The sequence below is a fragment of the Fusarium tjaetaba genome, assembly GCF_013396195.1.
Source record: "Fusarium tjaetaba strain NRRL 66243 chromosome Unknown NRRL66243_c0000057, whole genome shotgun sequence".
Classification (NCBI taxonomy): Eukaryota; Fungi; Ascomycota; class Sordariomycetes; order Hypocreales; family Nectriaceae; genus Fusarium; species Fusarium tjaetaba.
In genome coordinates, this window is record NW_023501253.1 from 123,290 (window position 1) to 140,813 (window position 17,524).

The 17,524-nt window shown below is 47.9% G+C and overlaps 6 protein-coding genes across 6 annotated transcripts; 3 read left to right on the plus strand and 3 right to left on the minus strand.

Annotated features, from left to right (window-relative positions):
* Positions 1–359: 359 nt before the first annotated feature.
* On the plus strand, positions 360–2,786 carry FTJAE_2757 (BNI4-like protein; the record flags this gene model as incomplete). Its single annotated transcript, XM_037348983.1, has 4 exons — positions 360–1,211; positions 1,329–2,244; positions 2,292–2,680; positions 2,739–2,786. 4 exons carry the CDS (start codon positions 360–362, stop codon positions 2,784–2,786), a joined length of 2,205 nt encoding a protein of 734 aa, XP_037210150.1.
* Positions 2,787–3,893: 1,107 nt separating this feature from the next.
* FTJAE_2758 (tRNA-dihydrouridine synthase 1) lies at positions 3,894–5,453 on the plus strand (the record flags this gene model as incomplete). The annotated part of the gene is made up of 2 exons (XM_037348984.1): positions 3,894–4,022; positions 4,071–5,453. The coding sequence occupies 2 exons, from the start codon at positions 3,894–3,896 to the stop codon at positions 5,451–5,453; spliced, it is 1,512 nt and encodes a 503-aa protein (XP_037210151.1).
* Positions 5,454–9,466: 4,013 nt separating this feature from the next.
* Positions 9,467–11,582, plus strand: FTJAE_2759 (uncharacterized protein; the record flags this gene model as incomplete). Its single annotated transcript, XM_037348985.1, has 6 exons — positions 9,467–9,596; positions 9,647–9,935; positions 10,363–10,384; positions 10,613–10,738; positions 10,796–11,257; positions 11,313–11,582. 6 exons carry the CDS (start codon positions 9,467–9,469, stop codon positions 11,580–11,582), a joined length of 1,299 nt encoding a protein of 432 aa, XP_037210152.1.
* Positions 11,583–12,893: 1,311 nt separating this feature from the next.
* FTJAE_2760 (uncharacterized protein) lies at positions 12,894–13,165 on the minus strand (the record flags this gene model as incomplete). The annotated part of the gene is made up of 2 exons (XM_037348987.1): positions 12,894–12,985; positions 13,036–13,165. 2 exons carry the CDS (start codon positions 13,163–13,165, stop codon positions 12,894–12,896), a joined length of 222 nt encoding a protein of 73 aa, XP_037210153.1.
* A 565-nt stretch (positions 13,166–13,730) lies between these two features.
* Positions 13,731–14,040, minus strand: FTJAE_2761 (uncharacterized protein; the record flags this gene model as incomplete). Its single annotated transcript, XM_037348988.1, has 2 exons — positions 13,731–13,846; positions 13,899–14,040. 2 exons carry the CDS (start codon positions 14,038–14,040, stop codon positions 13,731–13,733), a joined length of 258 nt encoding a protein of 85 aa, XP_037210154.1.
* A 346-nt stretch (positions 14,041–14,386) lies between these two features.
* On the minus strand, positions 14,387–16,993 carry FTJAE_2762 (CWC22-like protein; the record flags this gene model as incomplete). The annotated part of the gene is made up of 1 exon (XM_037348989.1): positions 14,387–16,993. One exon carries the CDS (start codon positions 16,991–16,993, stop codon positions 14,387–14,389), a length of 2,607 nt encoding a protein of 868 aa, XP_037210155.1.
* Between the last annotated feature and the right edge of the window lie 531 nt (positions 16,994–17,524).

Here is a 17,524-nt window from a genome sequence, read left to right on the forward strand (position 1 = left end):
CGCTGGCGTCCTTAATCACAGCCTCCTCATCTTCTTTCGTTTGTCATAAAGTTATAACAGGAAAAAAAAAATTAGGTAGGTGGTAACGCAAATCTCTCCCGGCTCTCTGCAGGAAGGCGACCCAAGAAGGGATATCCGGATTGTTCAACATTTCTTCGGTCTTTGCAGGCCGTATCTAGTGGAAGTCGTGCTAACATGAATCTTGGCCACAGTTGCTCTTCTGTTAAGTGCAAACATACTGCACCTCGAACCGACCTCGTCCGATCCCTTCGAATTAAGACCGAAGTTATTCAACAGGCACTCTCGTTGTCACGCTTGTTGACGGCTGCTTTACTGCTTGTTATACGTCAACGCAAACTATGGCTGCTCTGGTTCAGACCTTTCCCCAGCAAACTGCAACGGTTACAATGCTCCAGACCCGACCGTCTTCTTCAACAAGCATGATACCCAATAACCAAGGCCAGGCTGGCCATCAGTATGCGGCAGCGGCTCAAGCCCCAAGATATGCTGTTCCCTCTCCCACTGGCTACCGGGGTATTTCGACTCCTGTCCAGCAATACGCTTTCACTAGCACACCGACTCTGAACCACACACAATCTTGGCAACCGCAAGGTCAACCGACGCGGAACTATAACCACAACGCCAACTACGGCGGTCGCCAGTTTAGCTCCTCGGCTACCAACGTGCAATACAATGCCATGGGCGTTGGCCAAACGGGTGCTCGTGATGATTCTGCCATTCCTCAGCGACGAAACATTGTGCCCGCTCCTCGACCTCATTCTGCCTTCCTCGCTGGCCCTACACAACCAACCTCTCCAACTTCTTCAAGCAAAGCTGCGCCTGACAGGTATAGACGGTCGTCACTTACTCCTCAACAAAACCAGCACGGGCGTTCTCAGAGCACAGCTGTCCCAGTGAATAGAATGCCTACTGCAACTCAACTCTATAATGGCCCCAATCCTAGCCGCTCGGCGATTCCAAACAGACCAAACAGCTTCTATAACGCTATGCCTGGCACATCTATGGATGATATGCAACTTCTTCAATCTCCCATGGACGATTCAAACCGATCCCGTCGTCGAAGTCTTCGTGCCGATTCTGACCTGTCGAAGCCTACTACGCTTGAAAAGAGCAAAGCAGACGGAAATTCTCAAACACTGCGTGTTGTTACTAACGCTGCCGCACACTCGCGCAACGGAAGTTCTGAGAGTGTAAGTTCCAGCCGCAGCAGCCACTCTCGACCATCCTCGGTAAGTTGACGATTCTTGAAACACTATCCAATCAGCAATGGGTGGTAAAACTTGAATGCTAACAGGGATGTTCTGCAGTCTGCCAACCGAAATGTGTCTGCCCCCACTGGGAACCCCTCTTCCCAGGCAAACAGCGAAATCACTTCTAAGCAAGATCACGCCAAGGTCAACATCCCACCTCGAGGATCATCTTCCGATGCGATTAAACGCACTACAAACCCTTCACCTCTCTCTAGACCAGCTACCATGGCTAGCGAGGTCGCCGAAGATGGATCTTCCAATGCGTCAGGCGCGGGTAAAGTAGAGTCACCCGCGGCTAAACAGCTTGCTGCTATCAAGGATAAAGGACGCAAATCCAAGAGCAAGACCTCCAGACTGCGACGCGCTTTCTCATTCGGAAGCGCAGCCGATTTCCGCAATGTTGATGAGGGTGAGGGAACTGATAAGACAGAACCCTCCAAACTCCACAAGGACCCAACGGCCGACGAAGCCTACGATGCCGAACAAGCACGTATCGCGGAAGCGCAGGAGGCTGCAGGCCTCGGACACAGTATCTACGGTGGCCGATTCTTTGGTGGCTCAACCGATAACCTCTCCATCTCCTCGACAGCCTCATCGGCTTCCATCATGATTCGAAAGATGGGCCGAGGTATGAAGAAGGGTGGTCGATCTTTTGTTGGAATTTTCCGACCTAAGTCAGTGATTGGAGTTGCTCCTGCTGATGGACCTGTGAAGCCTGAGGCCAGCCAAGCTGCTGTATCGATGGTCACTGTCGAGGCTGAGACTCAACGAGTTAACGTGTCGGCCAATCCCAGACAGACAGATACCTTCCCACACCTTGAGCGCAATTCGATCGATACTAATTTGGGTGCTGAGATTGCTGAGCGTCTTGGGAGCTCTGGAACTGACAACTCGAATTCGCGTAAGAGTATTGTCGGAGGCGACAGGGAACGTGCGGAGGTGCTTGCTGCCGTCCGCAAGGGAATTTTGAAGCGTAAGTCTAAATGTTTTATTACAAATTCTCATGCTAACAGTCTATAGGCCCCGGCTCAGCCAGCCCTTCTATCCGCCCTGCTGATTCCTCTCCTGGCCTTGATCTCCCCAGCGTTCCTGCTGTCACCGATTCCCCGAACTCCAGTGCCCCTAGCACCCCCAACGACGAGTCTCAGGGCCATCGCCGAACAGGCTCGATTGCTATTGGCAGCGAAGACTACTTCATGTCCGCTTTGAGGCTACGACAGGACAGCAAGAGCGCACCAAACACTCCCCACGGATCTACCAAGCGTAACGCTACTTTCTCGCCCCGTATCGTCTTCCACGATACTTGGCCTAGTCAGGAGTACGATCGTCGCGGTGAGATTGCTACCTGCAACCGATTGACTCCCATGCTTGCGCAGCAGATCAAGGAGGAGCTGAACACCTTCAAGATGGTACGTTTGAACATTGAGAATCTCAACGGCACAGCAGTTACTAACTAACGGTTTATAGGAAATGGAGGTTCACGAAAACTCAAAGATTTACACGCACTTTTTCTGATGATGGCAATGCCCACCACGAGGAGCGAAGCTTGTTAGCGCAGTGTTTTGTTTCCTTGACTGATACCGGAGATCAAGCCGGAATCTTGTATTGCAAGCAACCATATTAACCGCTTGGGCGTTTGGGACAGCATTGTACGGTGTTAATGGTGTTGATCACTCTAACCAGTCTCTACATGTCATGTGGAATTTAGACCAAAGAGTCATACTTTTCTTTAATCTTGCTTTTCTTCATCTCTCTTTTCTTTTCATCTGGGACCGACGAGGAATGGAGCGTAATGGAAATTACATACATACATATTTCTGGGCTTGCAGCGGTGTAACCATTGAAACGGGGACACCGCGTTAATTCACAGAACGTCATTTGTTAGTCTTGTCGACATGAACCAAAAAAAAATCAATGGAATGGATACATCATTAAGTTTTAATTGCCTCGCCGGAACATTTTTCGTCGCCCTGTGAATGTTTGAGACAATATTTTAAGTATCTTGTTTTGAGCTCATCAGTATCAGTGCTGTGCTCAGGTTTATTCCGAGTTGGCTTTCTTGATGCAGGCGTCAGGGGCTTAACATGATCATTAATCTCGATTGCGTGTACACTTCAGATTTTGTTTGATCTTCATTTGATTCAGGGGATCGAATCAACTTATAGATAAGGGAAGGGTATGTACTTTTGTACTGTACATGATTTGTGGTGTAGGTGGTTGCTTGGCACCTTTAAAGTGGCGGACCCACTATTAGAGGTACATGAGAAGAATGAAACGGTACGGAGTACTTGTACTCTGTATTCTCTACCTTTACCCACTCCTTGGATCTCTCGGAAATAAGGCTTAAGCCTCAAGGTCCCCGCGATCTCTTCAGCCACAACCATCCCCCACCCCCACATCCGGGCCGCAACATTACTCGGAGGTAAAACATTGGGAAAAAATTATTTTGGTGGTCATACAAAGCTTGTGAGCACTCCCTCCCTCTTAACCACTTTGCGCCACGTCTCGTTGAACACTCTGGATCGATTAACACGACGAGCCTGGCTCTTGAAGAGTCCGGGATATCTACATCTTTCTGTTCCAAGCCCCCGGTTCATCTGTTTCGTACAGCGCATGTCTACAATGACGACCACAGAGGAGAACCCCACCAGCGCGGGGGAGCGCCCTATCAAGCTGCAAGGACGAGCATTCTACGAGTCTATTGGGAGCCCCAAGTTCATTGTTGCGCCGATGGTAGATCAGTCTGAATTTGTAAGTTATTGCTCGAACTGGTAATGCATGAATTGACTGACAACTCAGGCCTGGCGCATGTTGACTCGAAGTTTCATTTCACCCACTGAACAAAAGAGTCTTCTTGCCTATACACCCATGCTCCACGCTCGACTCTTTTCGCAGGACGAGAAGTATCGCAAGGCACACTTCCAATCACTCAAACCTGACGGCGAAACTCCCTGGCTTGACGGAAACCCTTCTATCGACCGACCGCTATTCGTCCAGTTCTGCGCCAACGACCCCGAAGCGCTCCTTTCTGCCGCCAAGCAAGTCGCCCCTTACTGCGATGCTGTTGACTTGAACCTTGGATGTCCTCAAGGTATCGCGCGAAAGGGAAAGTATGGTGCTTTCCTCCAGGAAGACCAGGATCTTATCTTCCGCTTGATCAACATTTTGCACAAGGAGCTGCCTGTGCCCGTGACAGCCAAGATTCGAATTCTGGATACGAAGGAGGAGACACTGGCATACGCTCAGAATGTTCTAAAGGCTGGCGCATCCATCCTCACTGTCCACGGCCGACGAAGGGAGCAGAAGGGACATTTGACAGGCCTGGCCGAGTGGAAGATGATTCGGTTTTTGAGAGACAGCCTGCCCAAGGAGACAGTCATCTTCGCGAATGGAAATATCCTTCAGGAGGGAGATATCGAGAAGTGCCTCGAGGCTACAGGAGCTGATGGTGTGATGAGCGCTGAGGGTAACCTCAGCGACCCAGCTATCTTCTCAAAGCCACCGCCCGTCGGAGAGGAGGGACGAGAGTACTGGAGAGGAAAAGATGGAAAAGGGGGCTACAGAGTTGATGCTGTGTTCAGACGATATATGGACATCCTCCATGAACACGTTTTTGGAGAGAAGCACATCAAGCGCCGACCACTCTTCATGCCTGGTGACGATACTGAATGGATGAACGAGAGCGAGACAGTTGAGGATGAGCCACCGTCTAAGAAGCGAAGAAAGGATTTAGGCAAGAAGGGAGAACAGGGCCCCAACATGTCAGCCATGCAGCCTCATCTTTTCCATCTATTGCGACACTTTGTCTCCAAGCACACCGACGTGCGAGACATGCTAGCCAAGAGCCGAGCAGGCGACATGGAAGCCTACGAGCGCGTCCTATCTGCGGTGGAACGCAAGGTTGCAGAAGGCCTCATCGAGTACGAGCGCACCAATGGTGAGAACGTTGCGGAGACACCATTAGCCGAGGGCGAGGAGGATCCTCCCGAGACTGAGAGCTCAATAGGCACACAAAGGCGGTGCCGAAGACCTTGGTGGGTGGTTCAACCGATTATTCGACCTCTACCGAACGAGGCGTTCAAGAAGGGAGCTTTGACTATGAGCAAGAAGGACAAAGTTAAGGCGCAGGAACAGAAACAGGAGGAGAAGGGTGAAAAGGAAGATATCAAAGGCTCGAGATGAGGCTTTGGCGGGATAGAGTTATGATTGCGATGAGTTAAATAGATGGCGTATGGGAGTGAAATACTTAGAATAGATCAAAAGATATAGCTTCTCACAATAATGATTTGGATTCCAGTCATCTCTTTCACAATAGAAGATAGACGAGGAAGTAGAACTGAACAAACATGAAAGGATTTAAGTGTAAGAGGTGTGGTCTCGATGATTTCTAGATCTGGAGCAGGAGCTGTAGCTCAAGATTGTGATGTAAAGTATATATTCTGGGTAAACTGTTAACTTGGCTGTCTACGTTGCGATGCCTGTGTCTTAGTTACGTTCATTCCAGATTGTTTCATGCTCAGAAATGATGGTAATATGTCCACTATAGCCAGCAGACCAAAGAAGGATCGATTTATGGGACTCGGTGGAAGGACACATATATATTCGGCCTTCCTCAATGAACTTACATGGAGCAAGTGTCCCCCATACACAAGCTGGCCTTGCTGCGTTTTGCACACAAGGGTATTATTTGTGTTTATATGTAGAAGACCATACAAGAGAGAGTACTCAATGTTTTGGTAACAAGACTTTGAGAAACTACGCTTCAAACATATACCTAGATCATGGGTAATCAAAGCAGAACTCATATATTCATATCGGGATGAAGCATGTTGTGTAGCGTGATGAGTGAAGAGAGGGATTACATATCTAGGCATAACTGCAGCCAGGCCAGGGGAGGAAATAAAACTCGTGATCTTAAGCCTAATTAATAAAAAGATTTAGGTAATTTAATATAAATTTAGGATAAGTTTAGGATACCTTTTATAGAGTTTATTTTTATTACCTTAGAATTAGGTTTTATGTTTTCTTGCTCCCCAAGGCCAGGTTACCTGCATCATAGGTAGAATATCAGCAAAAGCATCTATAGGTTTATCTATCTTCAACGTTACTCAAGATGGAGCTGCCACAGTGTAAGCCAATCAGAGGCCTCTTTAGAAGCTCAGGGTAGAAATTGTGTTGTTTGGTTCTTTGTTATCATGTTTATTGCCGTGCATCAAGAAGCACAAGTGAGGAGAAAGGAGTGCATTACATGGGTAACTGCAGGTTGAAATTTGTTTGCAACAAACAGACGGGAAGTTACCACAACAAGATGCACTCCCAAGGTGAGGTAGTGAGGTATTATAGTAGGTGCCTGTTCGAAAGCTGCCTTGACCTGGCCCTTGTTCAACTTCCCACCATCTCAAGTCTCTCTTCTATTCTTCATCTTCTATCACCCACACAAGAACACTATCTGTCCAGCAGAAACAAGTCTTGATTCAAGACATTATCTCTACCATAACACTGTCCACTGTCCACCATCCACCGTCCCGTATTCCAAGTTTCGTCAACCCCCGAGTCTGGACTATGGACAACATGCAGGCGCTTCCAGCGCAAATTTGGTCTCTGCTGAAGGACATGTATTCTGCCGGCTTGATTACCATTGATGTATTCAAAAGTTAGTAGAGATTTGCGGCCTGTACTACGGAATCTACTAATCACATATCACTTAGGTTTACTTTCGCCTTGGGCCCGGAGTTCGATGAACCATGGTTTATTTGGAAGCGACCCTTTCGGAATTCTTAGAGCTGCCATGGTGTGTAACGGTGTGATTTTCTGCGATCAGCATGGGACTTGCCATCCCCTAGAGAAACCGGCTTTCTTCATTTTTCGCAATGTCAAGTATTCATGCCCTGTTTGAGATGCCAAGAATAAGTAGTATGAGACCGTCATATCAGATTTGGGCTTCCTTATGTTACCTAATATCCTTGACCCTTGGAAAGCCATTGATATCTTGTATTTAGCTTGGATTGTGCCCAAGCGAGTCCCTGAAAATACAATACATGACTCTATCTTCTGCTTTCTCTAAACCTTTGACATGATATCTATTGTAGCATTCTTTATTGGTAGCATGTGTTGCATACTGTTTATGAATATCTTTGTTAGCTTTAAAACTTCAACACTTGAATGATTAATTGATGCATTGAGGTAGGACTGCAGTTTGATGCATCTTAGATTTGTGCAAATTCAGCATGATCGTTATACAACGCTTGCCTATGCATACAAAAGAAACAAAGACCAAAACTGCAACAACTGAGATAAGTCACCTTAAGCCAAACAGTCTAGGTAACAGTGCCGATGTCGACGTCACTGCCTGACTTGAGATGTGAGCCCCTTCTTAATCCCAGCACCAGCTTGAATCTCTTCTCTTACTTACAACTCCTTCATCTCAAACACATACAGCAAGAAACTAGCCACAGCCTTCAAAAGAACGATCTCACGACCGCCTCGTTGTCCCCCACGTCAGATTGTTTCACTCCTTCTTAAGCACTGACTCAACATTTTCACCATGGCATTGTTCACAATCATCCTTCAGGCTTTTGGTTTTACACCAACCGGCCCGCTATTCGGTTAGCAAATACTCTCAAATGAAGAATTTACTATGCTAACTTAGGCTTACCAAGGATCGCTCGCGTCTTGGGCTCAGAGCTGGATAGGGAATGCTGCACCTAGAAGCCTCTTTGCGATCCTTCAGAGTGCTGCCATGGGTGGCTATGGAGTCGAGATCTTGGGAAATGTAGCCAATATGTTTTATGCCATACCGACTTGCGCATTTGGGCGTTTCGTGTACTCAGCTTTTGGCCAGGCGAGAGGAACGGAGAATGGCACTTATACCGGTTGAGAAAAGAAAGGAAGACATATTTCTCTCTCTCTTTTGCAGTTTTTCTTGATAGTATGGCGCTGGACCTTCACCCTATGTCTCTGAAAGCCTCTGGATTATCTAAACAGTTTTGTAGAGTAGAGTTTGCATCAAAGACAGTGTTACCTCTACTTATAGTATACCACATCACTAACAAGGACGTGGCTGTTCCTATAGTGTTTACCTATTGCATGTGCTGCCACTTCTGTGAATAAGGCGACTGCTGCTACTCTAGTTTCTCATGTTTTTGTCACTCAGTGTCGACGACGATCTCTACCAAGTTCACGCTTTTTTTATTCATCTCAAACACTCTCTCATCCATGACTAGGAAACGACTTACCCAACCTCCATCGATCTCAAACAACCCACAGCAGTCTATTCAAGATCAAAACCAACCACCATACTCCCGTTATTCCTGGTTTTGTACAATGAACTGGTGTTGGAATTGGTCTTGGTTGCATATTTTCCAAATGGACATATGATGTCAGGTATTGCAAGTCTGATTCTTTCGATGGTACAGATAGTTCAAAGGCAGATAGTAGTAACCAGGAGGCTAACACTTGGCTGAACCAGGACAGAGAAACATATACTTTTTGATAAGCAGAACTATCGAACTCTTCTAGGCTTGGAATTAGAAACATCAAATTTTCGAGACCAGCTTGATGAACAAATACAAGCGCTTAACTAAAAGTTCAGGGGCGTGGGTAAGATCTACATTTGCAAACCACGATGTTGTCATTAGGAGCAGGTTCAAAACGACCTAAGTAATAAGTAATAAGTCATATAGATTAACCACCTTTGTGTACAATATTAGCTGTTTCCTCAGAATCTGATATGGAGTCACTCTTCATATGGTTGCTTATACCATCTTGACCCATGTCAACATTGAGCATTCCCCTTTAATGAAAGAGCACCTTGGATGATTTATATCAAGTTCTGGAAAGACTGGCCCATCAGAAGTTCCATGAGATAGGTACTTTGCTACCGTCAGAGCAAGGTACCCTTATTAGCCATTGGAACGTCCTTCACTGTTCCCGAGTGAATGAGCCAACAGTGCCACTGCCTGCCAGCTACAGTTCTTGGAAGATTCTTCCACCTTCGCGTTCTAGTCCTTATTTCTTCTCACCCTACTTCGTCTTCTTTTATCTCCTCTTCTTTCTTTCAACATCTTGAGATTCCCACGAGATTTTGACTTGAGAAAACTTTCATATCTAACCAGCAACTTCTTATCCGTAAGCGAATGGCATCGAGTTCAACTTGATACACCTGCTAAGTGAACATATAGGCTCACAATCGCACAATGCCACCTCAGCAGAACCCAGGAGCTCCGGCCGCTATCGCCGCTGCACTGGCCATGATTGCAGTCCCTGGTCTTGTCGCTACGCCCATCTTGGGTGCCCTTGGCTTTAGTGCAGGCGGCATTGCTGCTGGTAAGTTCAGCTGCTCTTATATCGGGTTTACACTCTAACTCATATCTCAGGCTCGTTTGCTGCTGGAATCCAAAGTGTCATCGGTAACGTCGTTACTAGAAGTCTCTTTGCCATTCTCCAGAGCGCTGGCGCTGGAGGCTATGGCCTTACAACCATCTACCGTATTGTCCGGGTCATCGGCGCAGTCGTGGGTGCTGGTGGGATCGGGGCTTTGTTTCACGGCCAGGGTGATGGAGACAACGACTCCGAGAATCAGGATGGAAACGGCGGTAACAATGGAGATGGAAACAATGACAAAGATGAAGAGGATGAGGAGGAGAAAGCGGAGGGGGGTGGACAGTAGGACGAGCTTGGTTTGATCCCGCAAGCCCAGTTTCTCGCAAACATTGCGTCCTGTCTATTTGGGTACGGTATCATACGCGCTGAGCTAAGTCTGGATATCCTTTACTTCTAGATGTCTGGGCTTGAGATGAACGAGTGGATAGTTTGGTGGAACGATAGCGAATGAATTTCGTCTACAATGAGTACAAACGAGTCGATTCCGGAGCATACCGGTGTTCTCATACACTTCGGAATTTTCCCTGAGATCTTGTCCATGAAATGTAGTCTTATTATTCTTTATGGTGGTAGTACAGGTTTCTGAAAACTGTGCATCATTAAACAACCCCTATCCTTCTTTGATCTCAGCCATATGCACTTCGAAAGTGAAGTCACTACAGACAGCTGGAGTCCTTCTGCACCCATTTAGCCGCTTCGTGTCATGCAGTGCCACTGTGAAGAATACCTTAGTAGATGCTGCCTTATTGCCTGTCCGCTTAAGTTGTCACTGAATCACTGTCACACTGCCTGCCACTGTTACACCTCGTGCCTTTCTCTGCCTTGTGCCCTAATCTCCGCACTGTTTCTTATTTTGATCCTCGTTTTGGATTCTCCTTCTCCTCTTCTTTTCCAACACAACACAACATACAACACACAAAACATACCTACTAGAAATATCCAACATGTCTACGTCATAGAATGACCAACAAAAGGGTGTCGCTTCCTTGTCGCCCGAGGACGACAATAAGCCCAATGGTGAGGGTGAGGGTGAGGGTGAAGTCCCGCAGAGTCTGGTTGAGCGTGAGCTGATGCGGTTTCGCCGGGTAAGATATCATAAGTCAGCATCTTGCCAAATTCCTATTACTAACAACATACTTCAGCTCAAAGACGACTTCTTTCGGCCTCCTCCTGCTGCTGCTGCTGCTGCAGTCGAGGAAGAACCCAAGGCTCCCAAGAGGGACCGCAAGTTCACGCAGGAGTGCCGTCAATTTCGCAAGAACGGGCATTGCCCCCGAGGTGAATCCTGCGACAAATTCCATTTCGTGCCATGGGAACTGCCCGGCCGTGAGTTTAGCGATCACCCTGTGGATCTCTTCTTCGCCAACTTCAAAGGGTTTGATCATCAGCGAACCAAGCCCTTTTATGACGAGTTCTATCGCATGTGCGATCACTTCGGCTGGTCTGATGCCGAGGCCACTGAGCCCTGGCATAATTTCCGCATCGCTCTTATACAAGAGTTCACCTACGTCTTTGGAGAGAACGAGCGCAGTCTGTTGAACTGGCAGAAGATGTTCAAAACCATCGGCTTGCCTGAGCCAACTTCTCTCAGCGAAGCATACACAGTAAGTAAAATACTTGACCTGAACTATCTCAACTGATGACTTACGATAAAATCAGGTTATGCGTCCAATCCGTGTCAACCTCATAGACATGCTTGAGTCAAGTCGCACTGGTGAGCCAGTCCAACGTTTCGAGGCTCTGACGGATCTTAGCCATTATTCATATGTCCAAGACAAAATCTTTCCCAAACCTCCTATGTCTCCCAAACGCAAACGCAAGGGTCCCAAACCTGAGACGTACTCAAGCGGTCTCTTGAAGATGATGCTTCGCGAGATCTCTTTCGTAAACCCATACAAGGGGACCAGGCTCGGGGGTACCGAGCTGTGATGGCGATTCTGCATCTGAATCTCGTTAAGCTGTCTTCGGCCGCGCCCATTATCATCACCATTACCATCATCATTTCTTCTTTAGTGGAAGTCTTCTCCTCCTGCTGGTCAGCAACTAAAATCATCAAGCAGCTTCTTTGGCGCCAGTCAACAATTCTTCTTCTGGCGTGAGCCACAACTTCTTCAGCATTCTTCTTTCTTTGGCGCGAGCCACCCTTCTCTTTCTTCTTCTTCTTCTGTCTGAGGCCTGACACGCTTCACCTTACAACTTTGGCGTGAGCCATATCTTCAACATTCTTCTTTCTTTGGCGTGAGCCACCCTCCTTCTTATTTAGCGTGAGCTACACTTCTTCTTTTTCTGGCGTGAGCCACTCTCTCTCAACATTCTTCTTCTTCTTCTTCTTCTTCTTATTTTCTTTGGCGCGAGCCACCCAATCTTCTTCTTCTTCTTCCCTGAATTGGGACCTTGAGAACGCCTGAGAAGCTTGTGGTTTCGCAGCCCAAGTGGAGGCACCAGATCGATGGCTGGCACCTTCACGTGGTGATCTGGGTCAGTACAGATGGTATTTCCTCTGGAAGCTAAGACCAGCCAATTGTACAGTGTCAATGTGATTGCACTATTTGTGAGTTTGATACCTGGACAGATTCCAGAACAAAGCTCGACTATGTGGCTAACGGTATGCTTCTGTGCGGGGCAATAGAGATATCGACCTACATCGCTCCGATGAAACTCGATGTCCCTAAGCTATATAGCATAAGTAACTCTCATTGGCACCGACATCATTGCCTTATCTCAAGATGTTTGCCTCCGCGAAGCCAAGACCAGCCATGCATATTGCATCCGGGTATCACATCTATAAACTTTTAGTTAAGTTGTTACCTGAAGAAACCATGCCAAGAGAATCAAGGAGCCGAGCTCGATAAGAAGCAGAGCTATTGCTTTGCGTAAGTACGTAGTCAATGATTTCGTTCAGTTTTAACTAGCCTCTATTGATAAACAACCTACTAGTCTGTATTCATATAATGATCTTTATGTTGAGTAAACATTGTGATCTCCGTAGTGTACACATTCTGGCTGTCTTTTCTATCATATGTCCTAAGAATCGACTCCTCGCTCCTCTTTTCTCGCAAGAACTCTTTTCATTCTCCTGTCAAACCCACTGTGCAACATTTTCAAACAGGCTAGGATTTCCTCATCTTTCTTATCCTGAAGATCAAGACAAAATATACATTGCCCCTCTTGGTCACAACAGATGCCGAACTTGCGGTAATCATATGCACTGAACTTGACTCGGCCCTGACGCAAGATCTTTTATATATGCTCAAAGTAGTCCTCAGGGTTGTCATGTGTTTTCTGAAGCTCTGGAAGGGCCGTATGGATGATCTGGCCAAAGAATGATGCGCCTAGTCATAGTCAGTACGAGAGTTTCGTATGGCTATGATGGCCGATCTACCTCCTATAGCGGCAAAGAATACCGTAGCAAGAGTATAGCCCCAGGCTTCTCGTGGCATCTCTATTGGTGAGTTTCCAATCAGAAGGAAACTTATGATAAGAACAGTGAGACAGATGGTGGTGAGCTCCATGATGTAAGTCCGAGAGTGTGTTGTTAAACAGATAGCTTTCTTACAAAGAAGAATAAATAAATGAATGAAACTTAGAATCAATAGCTTATGTCAGTATCACATATAACTCACCAGGACAAACAAAGAACGGCCTTTAGTGTTATTCACTGCAGAATTTCCTTTGTTATGCTGTAACCACTAACATGCAAGGCCTTAACAAACAAAGCCCAGACACATAGCTATCGGGTGGTTGCAGATTTTAGGTAATAAAACGTCGATATCAGGCCATCATCAGATACACCAATATTGGTAGACTTCAAGAACCTCTTGTTCAGGCCAGGACACTTTGCGAAGGATATGGCTTCAAGAAGTGTTGACTCCCGTATCTCTCCGATGCAGAGGTAACTTGAGGATAATACCTTCTATTCTCCTATTATTTTTGGTCTAGATGTTCAGACATTTAAATCTATCCTCTCAGAAAACCATCTGCTTCTCCAATATACCAATGGTACGAAAAGGACAAAACTCCTTTTAGTTGAGCATGGTCAGCATGCATCCATCACGTCCACATGTCCCAGTCCCCAACTTAACCCTCAAAGGGATTCGTAGTCTCGACGCTTGAATGCTCCATTTTCAAGACTGTTGAGAGTCTGGTCGCGAGCATAGCCACGTCAACGTCCAGCTTTTCCAAGCCAGCGCTTCCTAAAAACAGGTCAGCCACTCTGTTGCGGCAAAACATGCTTGATAAACATACCAACGCCAATCGCGACGCTACCAAGAGTCAGAGTTCCGATACGAGCTTTAGTGTTTCTCGTTTTTGAGCCCATCATGATGATACAGATGCCGAATGCAGTGACGTTGTTGCTGGCCTTGGGCGGTTCCTTGGGAGTTTCCATACTGATAACTGTGACGATGTTACCGGATGGGAAGAATGGGAGAAGCGGGATAGATGAGGATCTGAGATTCGTTTCCAGAGATCAACGGAATTTATATTCATAGAAAAGCTACTATTTCTCCAGCCAGGGCCTCCTTTTTATGAAGCATGAAACTATTCACTTTCTCATGATGCATCCAACAAAGAATATGAAATTCACCATTGAAGAAATTCCACGTACAATGACGCTAGGTCTCAAAAGCTTACAATTTTGGTAGTCCCGCTGATGATGCGACTCCTTAACCTGGTCTTCTAATTATAAACAAGTCCTATCTTTCATTATTTCCAGCTCCTTATTCTCCGTCCATTCAACTTCCCCTTCGTCCTCGCTTCATCGGTGGCGGTGATCGAGAAACACTATCGCTATAACGTCTCCTCTTTGGAGGAACAGGGCTCAAAGATTTCTTAGCTCCACGGCGCGGGGGGCTAGGCGATCGCGAGTAAGAGGCTTGGCGACCATTGCGCGCAGGTGGGGGCGATACGCTGTCTGGCCTGGCTCTTCTTGGAGGCGGGGATCGCGAATCGTACGAAGGAGAGCGACTGTATTGCTTGCCAGCATCTCGCGGTCCATCACTGACGGAAGAGCTGTTGCGCCGATGTGAGGCTGGGCCGGCATTTCCGCGCGGTCGGCCTCGTCGAGGTGGGCTGCCAGAGTATGACCTCTCCCGTTTTCTCACAGGAGAAGGAGATCGGCTCTGGGAATCATATGAGCGGCTTCGCCCATCTCGAGCTGGAGGGAGCGGCGACCGTCCTTCCGAAGCAAAGGAGTCCTTGCGCCCACGTGCTTGACGTGGAGGCGTGCGGGAAAGGCTTCGAGATGAGTATGAGGCGCTGCGAGCCCGACCCTTGCCGTTTCGTGGGGCAGGGGATCGTGAGCGGCTCTCACTATCGTAACGACGTCCTCGTCGGGGAGGGCTGGCGGAGCGAGACTCGCTGCGTCCCCTTCCTCGTGCAGACACAGATCTCGAGTATGACCTTGATCGCGACGAACTGTATGAACGTCCCCGGCTTCTTCGATCAGGAGACCGAGAAAGAGATCTTCCTCGATCAGCGACCTTACGTGGTGTTCGCGATCTAGATCGAGATCGCGAGTAAGAAGAGCCTGTGTACGACGAGTAGCTTGAAACTGAATCAGAGTCTGAATCAGCCGCAGGGGGTGCAGGTAAAGCAGGTTTGGGCATGTTCTGTAGGTAGGTTCGCATCTCTTCTGTGAGAGCACCCATACCAATACTTGTAAAGTAGTTGATGGAGAATCTGATATTGCGAGGGTTGTCCTTGGGGAAGAGGCCTTCCAGGTTGGGGCGCAGGGTTTCGTCTGTCATACGTGCCCTCAGCTTGGGCATGCCGGTTTCCTCTGCGATGAACTGAAACAGGATCTTGATAAAGATACGGCTACTAGATGTGGTCTCGTCCTCGTTCAAGTGAATGACGGATAGACAGTGCCAGCCCAGGGCATCTGAAGCAAACATGTGACCAAACAGCATCGCAATATTGCGCAATTTGTTGTTCTCGTATCGATGGATAGTGTCGTAGTACTTGGCAAAAGCCTGCTCAAACAGGTCGCACCACAGTCGGTTGATCTTGGCGAAGCGCTCACCAATCATGCCAAAGAACTTGGTGTACGTCTTTTCTTGTGAGCAGCACTCCACGATCATGGAGGGAAGTTCAGGTTCCTGGCCGGCAGGGAGGTTGATCCTCATGAGCTTGTGAACAGCTTCCTCGGGATCAGCACTAGACATGATGGTGAGGTAGATAGTCCTTCGTAGATTGACCAGATCGGCATTGGACTGGTCCTTGATCTCCATGGCTTTCGTCTTCTCATCCTCCTCGTCTTCGGAGGAACTCTCGTATTCATCGTCGTCATCCTCTTCGTCGCTACCTTCGCCTAGGATCTCAGCCTTCAGCTTCTTGTACGCCTCTTCGTGCTCCTCCCACTCCTGGTCGAATTTGAAAATGTTGAGTCCATCTTGCACATCAATTTCGCCCTCCAGCTCGATTCGATGTGTGATTTGATCCTCCTCTTCCACCAAGTCCAACTCCTCCTTGACAGCTGGGTTATCCTTGAATTTGTCCTTGCGCACCTGGAACAACACTTCGATCATGTACTGTGTTCGCTTGTCGATATCGGCTTCGTGCAGAATGTTTCGAAATTGGTCAAATACAGCCATGGCAATAGACGGCTGCATCTCCTCTAGGTATTGTCCAACCTCTCGACAGAAACCGACCGCAATCTCAACACTGTCATCAGTCGGCTTATGAAGCAGGAGAAGAAGAATCTGACCGGCGAGCATTTCATGTTGAACCTGCTGGTTGATAAGATGCGCCAGGAAGGTAGTCGAGGAAAGGCAGACAGCCTTGTCGTTTCGCTTGAATCCCTTTCGGAACTGCATAACCAAACGACGGATCAAGAGCTCGCCGACCTGGGGTAGCTTGGTGTTGACGATAGCAGCCATGGCGGCATAAATCGGTGTGAACGGTAGACTGGCGGCCTGGGCCTTCATGATGGATCGACAAAACAAACCGCGGCCTCGGATAAGATTCTCTCCAAAAAGCTCGGGAACGATGAACTTGATGTTCGCAGTGTTGACCTTGTTGATCAGACCATTGATACTCTTCTTGAGCGCCTCCCATGCCATGCGCTGATACTCCTTGCTCGTCTTATCCGTGATCTGGGCCTGGAGCGCGCGCAGTCGAGCGGGTGGAATATATGTACCGCCGGATCGCATTGTGAGAAGCTTCTCGTACTCTGCCTTTGCAGCCGCTTGTTTCTCCTCTTCGGTTCGCACAGGCGCAGCTTCTCGTTTTTGCCTGGGAGAGGCTGATCGCTGGTCTCTCGCAGGACGATATGAATCGCCATCACGCTTGTCGCTGCGATCGCGGTCCCGACGCGGGAGATCGACCTCGGCGGAAGCCATCGTCAGAAAATTACACTCGGAGTTACCGTCGCGATCGATTTATTCTACCGTGTCGATTACTGCGTCCTGAATTTCGATGGCGTGGGGACAAGAAAGTGAAATTCTTTGCGACTCGAGAAAGATGTCGTTGCTAGCTTCGTCGCGCGCGAAGTAATGTCAAGTTTGAAAAAAGATGTTCAGCCACGTTTGGAGCTTCAAGGTAATGTGGCTGTGCATTTGTGGCGCCCCACCTTTAGTCGTCACGTCTCCTGAAGCTTGTCCCTAAAGCCAACTGGACTTTTTGACGCCAACCATTTCACCACCAAAAGATACTGCCACGACACTCCTTTATTTCTGCTTCTCGGCCTCAATCTTCATCTCTGCTCCACAAAGACTACGCTCGCTCGCTTTGCGCATCTTTGACAATGGTAAGCAGCATCACCTGTCCAGGCCTGATTTACACGCTGTCCCCTTCACGCGCTTCAGACCGGGGCATCGTGGCAGCCCCTCGTGGTGCTTCAACTTTACTAACATAATAATTTCTTGCTACAG